Below are 11324 nucleotides of genomic sequence, written 5' to 3' on the forward strand. Positions count from 1 at the left end.
CACAAGCTCAGGCGTTTTCACTGGGCCAGGGATCATTTAAAATGGAGTGTGGCAAAATGGAAGACTGTTCTGTGGTCAGACGAGTCACGATTCGAAGTTCTTTTTGGAAATCTGGGACGCCATGTCATCCGGACCAAAGAGGACAAGGACAACCCAAGTTGTTATCAACGCTCAGTTCAGAAGCCTGCATCTCTGATGGTATGGGGTTGCATGAGTGCGTGTGGCATGGGCAGCTTGCATGTCTGGAAAGGCACCATCAATGCAGAAAAATATATTCAGGTTCTAGAACAACATCTGCTCCCATCCAGACGTCATCTCTTTCAGGGAAGACCCTGCATTTTTCAACAAGATAATGCCAGACCACATTCTGCATCAATCACAACATCATGGCTGCGTAGGAGAAGGATCCGGGTACTGAAATGGCCGGTCTGCAGTCCAGATCTTTCACCTATAGAGAACATTTGGCGCATCATAAAGAGGAAGGTGCAACAAAGAAGGCCCAAGACGATGGAACAGTTAGAGGCCTGTATTAGACAAGAATGGGAGAGCATTCCTATTTCTAAACTTGAGAAACTGGTCTCCTCGGTCCCCAGACGTCTGTTGAGTGTTGTAAGAAGAAGGGGAGATGCCACACAGTGGTGAAAATGGCCTTGTCCCAACTTTTTGGGGATTTGTTGACACCATGAAATTCTGATTCAACATATTTTTCCCTTAAAATGGTACATTTTCTCAGTTTAAACTTTTGTTCCGTGATTTATGTTCTATTCTGAATAAAATCTCAGAAGTTGGCACCTCCACATCATTGCATTCAGTTTTTATTCACGATTTGTATAGTGTCCCAACTTTTTTGGAATCCGGTTTGTATATAGTGGGTGTTCTATGGGGGTATTTTATGGCAAAGTGGGTGTTGTCCATACCGTGCTGAGGTGCATTAGGTCCTGTATTTTGGTTTTGTGTTATGTTTTAGTGTGATTTCTGTATTTATTTATTTATGTTTTTAAAATAAAAGAAATACAGGATGTAACTCAGGATCAATACAGGATAAATGCTAAATAATATTTGCACACATTGACTCCACTGTGCTCCCCACTAGCAGTATATTGAGTGCAGCTCTGGAGTATAATATAGGATGCAATTGAGTTTTAATATTGGATAAATGTTAGGATAGATGCCAGTGCCTCCACTGCCCTGCTCACCCCTGTGGGTATGGACGCTGCACTATTCACCATGCTACTACTTAGTACTCAAGACTCTGTCCTCTTAGGCCTCTTGGACACGAACGATACGGATTAGGTCCGGATGCGTTCAGTGAAACTCGCACCATTTTGCAAGCAAGTTCAGTCAGTTTTGTCTGCGATTGCGTTCAGTTGTTAATTTTTGTCCGAGCGGGTGCAATGTGCTTTGATGCGTTTTTCACACGCGTGAAAAAAAAACAAACTAAATGTTTACAAACAACATCTCTTAGCAACCATCAGTGAAAAACGCATCGCACCCGCACTTGCTTGTGGATGCAATGCGTTATTCACGCATCCCCATTCACTTCTATGGGGCCAGGGCTGCGTGAAAAACGCAGAATATAGAACATGCTGCGATTTTCACGAAACGCAGAACTGATGCGTGAAAAACTACTCTCATGTACAGTACACAGACCCATTGAAATGAATGGGTCAGGTTCACATTACGCATTGGACCCGCGTGGAAAACTCGCTCGTGTGAAAGGGGCCTTAGTGCACGCACGCACGCACTTACCTCTGGCCTCTTAAACAGCCAGTGCACACGCTTCCAAATCCTTTAAGCTTTAAGGCTCCTGGTGACTAGTGATAAGCGAGCATGCTTGGCCGAGTACCGGTTCGGCTCGAGCATCGCTATGTTCGGTACGTGGCGGTACTTGGCCGAATACCACGTGTGCTTGTCGCATTGCTCGAGTCTCCTCCTATAGGAGCCGATATCCCGCGCTCAGGATCATTCAGCGTCAGGGAGAGCAGACAGTAGGCACGGATAGATAGCGTTTTCTATATACAGTACTCCAGCAGAGAATACATTTTATTTGGGACAAATGTAACTAGTTTTAGGCACATCTGTGTGTGCGTTTAGACCCCAACCGTATATACAGTATTCCAGCAGAGAATTATCTGTATTTGGGACACATCTACCTACTTGTGGGCACATCTCTGTGTGCGTTCAATCCACAAATGTTATATACAGTATTCCAGCAGAGAATTATTGTTACGACCAGAGGATGTGGCGCATAGCACATCAGATGACACCTGGCAGTGAGGACGGATGCGGCGGTATTCTGGCGGGCGCCTGCGTCTCCTACAAGGTAAGCCAGTACTGGGACCCATAGTGCTGCGATGTGCAGACAGTGATCTGCCACCCTGCAGCAGATCATCTATTGAGTAAACCTTTTAATACGAAGAAGGCGAGCACTAAGAGACGGGGAAGTGGGCGTGTTGCTGACGGTTCAGGCAGAGGCCGTGGCCCTGGACGCAATGAAACTGTGCCAGCTGCTGGTGAAACTGGAAAAAAGAAAAAATCCATCATACCCAGTTCCATTTCACAGTTAACAGGGCGTCGCAGGACAACAGTTAACAGGGCGTCGCAGGACAACAGTTAACAGGGCGTTGCAGGGTGGTCGGTTGCATGACAGAAGATAATTCTTCCACCCTCTCTCCCACCAAGACCAGTCTCATTAGCAAAGAGTCTGGTCCACAGAATCCTCACCCTGATCCTCCTTCCTCCCACCATGTAGAGTCAGGAGTCGGACAAACCGTTGATACCACACTCGGACATTCCGAGGACCTATTTTCATCGCCATCACTAGATTTGGCCCTCTCGCCCAGCACGCTTGAAGAGGCACAGATCTTGTGCCCTGATTCACAACCTCTTGACCTATCACAGGGTTAAGAAGATGAGGGTTGTGAACGTCAATTATTTGTTCACGAGGTGGATGAGGATGAGACACAGTTGTCAATCACTGAGGTTGTGGTTAGGTCAAGTCAGGAGGATGGGGATGAGGAAGTGGAAGAGGAGATGGTGGACAATGACGTCACTGACCCAACTTGGGAAGGTGAAAAGCCGAGCGAGGAAAGCAGTACAGACGAGGGATCTGCAGCACCGCAACAAGCTGTAAGAGGCAGTGGTGTGGCAAAAGGGAAAAGTCGGCCCAGACCAAACAGGCCGGCAACCGTTACACCGAGCACCCACATGCGTAAATCTCCCTTGCCAAGGGGTAGGTGTTCCGCAGTATGGCGCTTTTTTGGGGAAAGTGCAGACGACAAAAGAGTGGTAGTTTACAACCTGTGCCGTACCAAAATGAGCCGGGGGAGCGAACACCAGCAACCTCACCACCACCGGCATGATCCGCCACATGGCATCCAAGCACCCTAATCAGTGGGCTGTACGCCTAGGTCCACAATCTGGGTCTGCGGGCCACCCCACTGCCTCCTCTTCCCCTGTGCTATGTACTGCTGGCCAATCCCCTGTCGAAGGCGCAGAGCCGGATGCCCCTTGCCCTGCACCTAGACCTTTGCATGAACCATCAGCAACAACATCCACTTCCCTGTCCCAGCGCAGCGTCCAAATTAACTATTGAACTATTTGAACGCAAGCAGAAATACCCACCCACCCACTGTCCATAGCACTAAATGCGCAACTTTCAAAATTACTGGCCCTTGAAATGTTGTCATACAGGCTTGTTGGAGTCCAAGATGCATCCAGACATGGTCCCCCTGCCGTTCCTAATCGATTTCAGAGGTGTTTCCCTCACTTTCAGACCTTTTCCTCTGAACCAGGCACCCTCCCCTCATCCGAGCAGTGGGTGCCTGGTTGTCTCCCGTTGACTTCCATTATACTCAGTTGCTCGGCCGAGCGCACGAATATCGATATGTGTTCGGATAGAACACCCGAACACTTTGGTGCTCGCTCATCACTACTGGTGAAAGATATGGAAGTCCCATTCCTGCCTGTGTGCTCCTCCAGTTTAAGTTCTGTTTGTGTTTAAGTTAACCCTGTTTGTCTGCTTTGTTCAGGCTCCTGTAAATTCCCCAGCCTGCCTCCCTGCCTGTGTCTTCACTACCACCCAGCCTTCCGGACTGTCCTGTGTCTTCATTCATCGACACTACCAGTGTGCAGTCCGGATCTCGTAACCTGCAGCTAAGTTGCTGTTTAGACTGCTCCTGTGGTTTTCCTGTGGTTATGGTGTATTTTTTATTTCCTGAGCTCCTGGTGCTTGCACCACAGTCCCTAACCTCAGTGAGTCAGCTGCCAACCACACCGGGACTATTCCTGGAAGTAGATGTCTGGATGCTTCTCTGCAGCGAAGACCAGATCCCTGGAGATAAGGGGTGAATACCGGGGAGCAGTGGAATAACATCCTTAGGGATGGTCCACAGCCAATGCAATTACTTGGCAAAGTGGGTCCACCCTCTCTGATCCATAACAATAAGTCATGTATGTACACAGCAGAGACACTTCTCCTGTACGTTGTATCTCTCTAGAAACTGTCCTATCGTGTTGTAAGATAACATTTGCTTTAATTGCAGGCAAGAATCTTGGGATTTCGGTTAACAGTCAGTGGGGAAATATGGTAAAATAGAGAACTGCTAAAGGTTTCCTGCTCTGTGGGACTCCACCCCTACACATAAAGCCATCCACACAAGCCGTCCCAGAGCAGAAACACCCCAGAAGGAGCCTGACACAAGTCTACTGCAACTGTGCATGGAGGGAGACAGTAAGAAAATGTACCAACCTGCTTCAAATGTGGTGACCATGCAGCCCGGGCCGGTGTCCTACCAGCCCCCACAGAAGGATTATTTGATCTGGTCCATCGTGAACCTGATCTGTTGCTGTCTGCCCCTTGGGTTGGCAGCTCTCATCTTCTCCATCAAGGTAACAAACTCCCCCCCCCAAAAAAAATCTGATCACTATTGTTTTATGCACTTGCTTTTGTCTTAGTTTTTTTTTTCCTTTTCTTGCTTTGTTTGACTTCAGAGTTTAACATTGTTTCTGTAGTTTTTTTCCCACTTTTTTATTTACATTTTTCCCCTATTTGGTTTATTTCAAATATTACAATATTATTATTTTTTTCTTGAATTTGCTTTCCCGCCAGTTCTTTTCTTGCAATGTTTAAGTTCATTTTTCTTTTTTCTATTTATATTCATTTTAGATTTTTATTTTTTATTTATTTATTTTTTCATTATTTTTTTTCTGCGATCTTGGATTTGTTTTTTTCTTTTGCTTCTTTTCTCTGGGGGTATTGATTTAGCATTTGTTTTCTAGGCTATGTGAGAAATAGATGCTGGGGCTGAGTAGATCAGGCTATGCTTTGTTTGATGGCTCTAAAAATCCAAAGAAGATGGAGAACTGAACTAGAGGAGGGGGACTAAAGGGAGGGAGAAGGAAACTGCAGAATGCTTATCTGAGGGATGTGTTTTTGCAGGAGTGGGGTCCTGGGGTTACATCCCTCTATTATCCTCTAAAATTGTTCCTATCTTTCCTTCTTTCCATCACTGGAAGTTTTTATGCAGTTTCTGCCAGCAGGCAGGATCCTGTCTACTGCCAGTGCACACCCATTCTGAAATACTCTGTGCTGCTATACAAACAATACTTTGACTTCCTAAACTACTGTTTTCTGTGCAACTACATAAACATATTCCCTATACAAATACTCTGCGCTGCTGGGTGTCTGAGCCTTCCATCATAGGACTCTCAGTTGGAGACTACTCCTCTACCAAAACACTCTGTGCTGCTGAAGAAACCAAACTCGTTTGACCAACATGCACATGCTGTTCTCTGAAAATACTCTGTGCTGCTTTAAGATCCTGATCCTCTCTGTGATATCCCTCCAGCACAGTACACTCCTCTCCTAAAATACTGAGTGCTGCTCTGTAAACAGTGCTCCTGTCACTACATATAACTCCCACTCTTTCACCTCCCACAAGATCAGCACAATCTTCTCCTAAAATACTCTGCGCTCCTGCCACTATGTAAATATTAATAACCTCCCACTAGATTACCAAATTCCTATTCTTAAATACTCTGTTCTGCTGGATGCTCTGTGACCACGCCTCTCCTGAAATACTCTGTGCTCCTTCTACTATGTAAATATCAGTAACCTGATGGAATGTGGTGATATGGGGGGGGGGGTGGTTAATTATGTTTACATAGTGGAAGGAGAGCAGAGTATTTCAGGAAAGGCGTGGTCCACTATAGATATAAGTAACACATTCCTGTTCTGAAATACTCTGTGCTGCTGGGTGCTCTGTGACCTGACTTTCCTGAAATACTCAGCGCTCTTTATAGTATGTAAATAGCAGTAGCTTCCCTCTAGATCACCTCATTCCTGTTCTTAAATACTCTGTGCTGCTGGGTGCTCTGTGGCCTGCCTCTCCTGAAATACTCTGTGCTCCTTCTACTATGTAAATATCAGCAACCCGATGGAATGTGGTGATATAGGGGGGGTTTAATTATGTTTACATAGTGAAAGGAGCACAGAGTGTTTCAGGAAAGGCGTGGTCACAGAGCATCCAACAGCACAGAGTATTTAAGGACAGGAAGGACGTAATCTAGTGGGAAGTTACTGATGTTTACATAATGGCAGGAGCCCAGAGTATTTCCGAAGAGGCGTGGTCACAGAGCATCCAGCAACACAGAGTATTTAAGGACAAGAAGGAGGTGATCTAGTAGGAAGTTACTGATGTTTACATAGTGGCAGGAGCCCAGAGTATTTCTGGAGAGGCGTGGTCACAGAGCATCCAGCAACACAGAGTATTTAAGGACAGGAAGAAGGTGATCTAGTGGGAAGTTACTGATGTTTACATAGTGGAAGAAGTGCAGAGTTTTTCAGAAGAGGCGTGGTCACAGAGCATCCAGCAGCACAGAGTATTTAAGAACAGGAAGGATGTAATCTAGTGGGAAGTTACTTATGTTTACATAATGGTAGGAGCCCAGAGTATTTCAGGAGAGGCGTGGTCACAGAGCATCCAGCAGCACAGAGTATTTAAGAACAGGAAGGATGTAATCTAGTGGGAAGTTACTTATGTTTACATAATGGTAGGAGCCCAGAGTATTTCAGGAGAGGCGTGGTCACAGAGCATCCAGCAGCACAGAGTATTTAAGAACAGGACGGATGTAATCTAGTGGGAAGTTACTTATGTTTACATAATAATAGGAGGCCAGAGTATTTCAGAAGAGGCGTGGTCACAGAGCATCCAGCAGCACAGAGTATTGAAGAACAGGAAGGTGGTAATCTGGGGGCGGGGAGTATTCTGATATTTACATAGTGGAAGGAGTGCAGAGTATTTCAGGAGAGGTGTGGTCACAGAGCCCACAGCCGCACAGAGTACTTAAAGAAGCACTCCCACAAAAATTATTCTCTGACCTGTTAGTCCTATGAAAGCCTCAATGTCAGTCTCATAGGAATGTAGTAACTGACTTCCTGTCCTGTACCAGCTGGAGATCAGAGTGCTGGTCACATGACACAGCTGGAGATCAGAGTGCTGGTCACATGACACAGCTGGAGATCAGAGTGCTGGTCACATGACACAGCTGGAGATCAGAGTGCTGGTCACATGACACAGATGGAGAGCAGAGTGCTGGTCACATGACACAGCTGGAGATCAGAGTGCTGGTCACATGACACAGCTGAAGATCAGAGTGCTGGTCACATGACACAGCTGGAGATCAGAGTGCTGGTCACATGACACAGCTGAGGATCAGTAGGGAGGGAATAACTCACATACAGACACTAGTAAGAAGATCACCTTCACTACAGTTTACATCAGGCATCCTCAAACTGCGGCCCTCCAGCTGTTGCAAAACTACAACTCCCAGCATGCCCGAACAGCCTACAGGTATCAGACTACAGCAGGGCATTGTGGGAGTTGTAGTTTTACAACAGCTGGAGGGCCGCAGTTTGAGGATGCCTGCTTTACATCATTTACCTTTCTAACAGGTCAGAGAATAATTTTTATGTACTCTGTGCGGCTGTGGGCTCTGTGACACCTCTCCTGAAATACTCTGCACTCCTTCCACTATGTAAATATTAGAACACAACCCCCCCCCCCCAGATTACCACCTTCCTGTCCTTAAATACTCTATTCTGTTGGATGCTCCGTGACCAAGCCTCTCCTGAAATACTCTGCGCTGCTTCCACTATGTACTATGTAAACATCAGTAACTTCCCACTAGATCACCTCCTTCCTCTGTCCTCCAGGGTGCTCTGTGAGCACGCTTCTTCTGAAATACTCTGTGCTGCAGGTTAGGGGGGGGGGGGACCATAATTTTCCTTCTTTGACCAAACACAAAATTAGCTCGTACTTGTCTCCAGAAACCAGAAATACTCTGTGCTGCTGTGGAGGGGGGCACCATACTCTTTCAATTTCAGAATTCTCATCTTTGACCAACCAAAAAAAATCAGCTCATATTCTTCTCCAGAAATACTCTGTGCTGCTGTGAGATCTGCATGTTCCTCTCTTTGCGCCATGGTTTACAAGTGGAAAATTCCGAAGGTTTTCTGCCAAAGGCGCATTCTGCGCAGTACCGCTGGCCGCCCCCGCCAACATCCGCTGCCGATGATCGCTCTGGAATGTAGATCGCACACATGGAAACGTTTTACAGAATTGTCCCAATATCTGCACCAACAAAAGCAGCATTGTACCGCCCAGCCTGGAAAGAAAGGGCACACGGCATGCGTCCACTAGCGCTCGCTGCGCACATTCATACCCTATGTGAGCCCCTTCTGTGTCCACAAATGAGACGAGGAACGCTGTAAGCTTAAAGGGACAGTACCCCTTTAAAAAAAATCTACTCCCTCCGGTATGTTTACTACTGGAATCACTCTTTACCAGCAGGAACCTATTCACCGTCCAGAAGCCTCAACAGGGTGGAGTCGCCCTTTAAGACCCTGCAACATTTTTTTTTCGCGCACTGTGGGGGGTAGATTTTACTATAGGAAATGCGTCAGAATCCTGGCTCAGCCTGAGGCCACACAAACGTATTTTCTTTCTGTGTCCGTTCCGATTTTTTTGCGGACCGTATACAGAACCATTCATTTCAATGAGTCCACAAAAAAAACGGAAGTTACTCCGTGTGCATTCCGTTTCCGTATATAAGTTTTTCCGTTCAGCAAAAAAATAGAACATGTCCTATTATTGTCCGCATTACGGACAAGGATAGGACCGTTCCATTAGGGGCCAGCTGTTCTGTTCCGCAAAATACGTAATGCACACGGACGTCATCCGTATTTTTTGCAGATTCGTTTTTTGCGGACCTCAAAATACATACAGTCGTGTGCATGAGGCCCGACACTTTATTTTTTGCCTTTTCCGACAAGGGGACAAAAAGGGTCAGGTCTTAGAGGACTGGCTTAAAACACGCCATGATTCACGTGCACGTTTCTGGCGCAAAAGAAGGGGGAAGATTGATCATGAGGGTAATACTTAAAGGGGTTGCCAGGATTAGAAAAACATGGCTGCTTTCTTCCCAAAAAAGAACACCCCCCCTGTCCATGGGTTCTGTCTGGTGCTGCAGCTCGGTTCCATTACAGTCGATGGTAGGGCAGAGCTGCAATACCGCACACAACCTGGGGACAGGGGAGGTGCTGTTTTTGGAAGACGTGAAAGAAAGCGGCTATGTTTTTGTAATCCTGGGCAATCCCTTTTGCCGGAGTCTGTCCTTAAGTTGATCATACTGAATTATCAAATTGATGCATGTATATGGGGGAGTGGGGAGAGATGGCGGCTACTCAATGTGGGTGCGCTTACATTAGTTAAGGATCCGGTAACCTGGCATTGTAGATATTCCAGACTACCAGAAGCTTGGGGTGGAGGGGGTTAATTGGATGCCGGATTAACAGACGTTTACTGCGTTCAGGGAAAAAAGTGGTTAACAATGGTTTGTTGATATGTCCGACAACAATGTGAACGCCGTTCTAGCTCCCACAGAGGTTGTCACCCAGACTCCCGCCCCCAAAGATAAAAGGCCTGAATAAGGGCTCATGCACACAAACTTATTTCTTGTCCGTGTCCGTTCCGTTTTTTTTTTGTTTTTTTTTTTTTTTTGTGGCCCGTATGCGAAACCTCTGATTTCAACGGGACCACACACAAAAAAAGCAGAAATGACTTCATGTGCATTCCATATCCGTATGTCTGCAAGTCCGTTTTGCAGAAAAATAGAACATGTTCTATTATTATTGTCCGTTTTGCGGACAAAGACAGGCATTGCTACAATGGATCCGCAAAAAAAAGGATGCAACACGGATGTCATCCGTATTTTTTTTTTGCGGATCCGTGTTGTGCGGACAGCAAAATAAATTTGGTTGTGTGCATGAGCCCCAACATTGTAAACAATGGCCATTGGACGATCAGAAGAGCAGCTACAATCAAGCTTTTCCAAATTCCAAAATTACCATTTATAGCCCCAGGAAAGCTGGGTGACGAGCCCTGGGGGGGGGCTCCCTATGGGAGTTATAATGGTGATTATATTGCATGTTGCCCATCATTCCCCCCTAGGAAAGCTATGTGTAAACTCCTGTCACCCATATATCCCTGTAGGAATGGCTGCCACCTCCGGGCCCATACTGCTTGTCACCCAACTCTACGGGGGAAAAAAACTGATATAACTAGCACGAGGACGCCATTAACCAATCTCTCCTCTTCCTTTGCAGACCCGCGATGCCACTCAGCAGAATGACTCATTTCTGGCTGCCAAGCACTCCCGCACAGCCAGATCCCTGAATATCGCCGCTACCGTCATTGGGATCATTTTAACCATCGTCTTCCTGGTCATCTATTTCCTCATCATTTTCAACTACAAGAAAATACTCCAACAGAATGGTTTCGACTAAAACACAAAAGAAAAAGAAAAAAAACATTGGCGCCTGAGCCGACCGGCATACCTAGCCACCCAAAAAGGGAACCAATAAATAAAACCTTCTAAAAAATTAGCGCTGTGTGCTGTCATGCTTTATAAGCTCATAATGCAACTGCTGCTCTTTTTGGGGCACTTCTTGACCATAGCAGCGACAGTCCCGGGGACCGAGGATCGTCATTGCAGTGTACGGTAATCCAATGTCACCGCGTTTTATTTGTCCTGTTATAGGTTGCAGAGCTGTTCTCATCTGTCTTCTGATAAGAGGGGAACACACAGGTATCACAGTCACGGTATTTCCTCGCAACACACACATTTGCAGCTTACATTGCAGCAGGCTGGCTGGTCTAAGTAGTCCTCATCTGGCTTCTCCACAAGTCTCTAACTTCTTCAGGGTGCAGGAGCTAGGAGGTGCGAGTCGGCTCCCCTCCGGGGTATCGCTCTCCACTGTGGTG

The 11324-nt window shown here is 46.4% G+C and overlaps 1 protein-coding gene across 1 annotated transcript; it reads left to right on the top strand.

The window, feature by feature from the left end:
• Positions 1-4598: 4598 nt before the first annotated feature.
• On the top strand, positions 4599-10945 carry LOC122931047 (dispanin subfamily A member 2b-like). Its single transcript, XM_044284953.1, has 2 exons — positions 4599-4890; positions 10667-10945. The coding sequence occupies exons 1-2, from the start codon at positions 4720-4722 to the stop codon at positions 10844-10846; spliced, it is 351 nt and encodes a 116-aa protein (XP_044140888.1). The 5' UTR covers positions 4599-4719; the 3' UTR covers positions 10847-10945.
• The last annotated feature ends 379 nt before the right edge of the window (positions 10946-11324 follow it).

The sequence above is a fragment of the Bufo gargarizans genome, chromosome 1 (assembly GCF_014858855.1).
Source record: "Bufo gargarizans isolate SCDJY-AF-19 chromosome 1, ASM1485885v1, whole genome shotgun sequence".
NCBI lineage: Eukaryota > Metazoa > Chordata > Amphibia > Anura > Bufonidae > Bufo > Bufo gargarizans.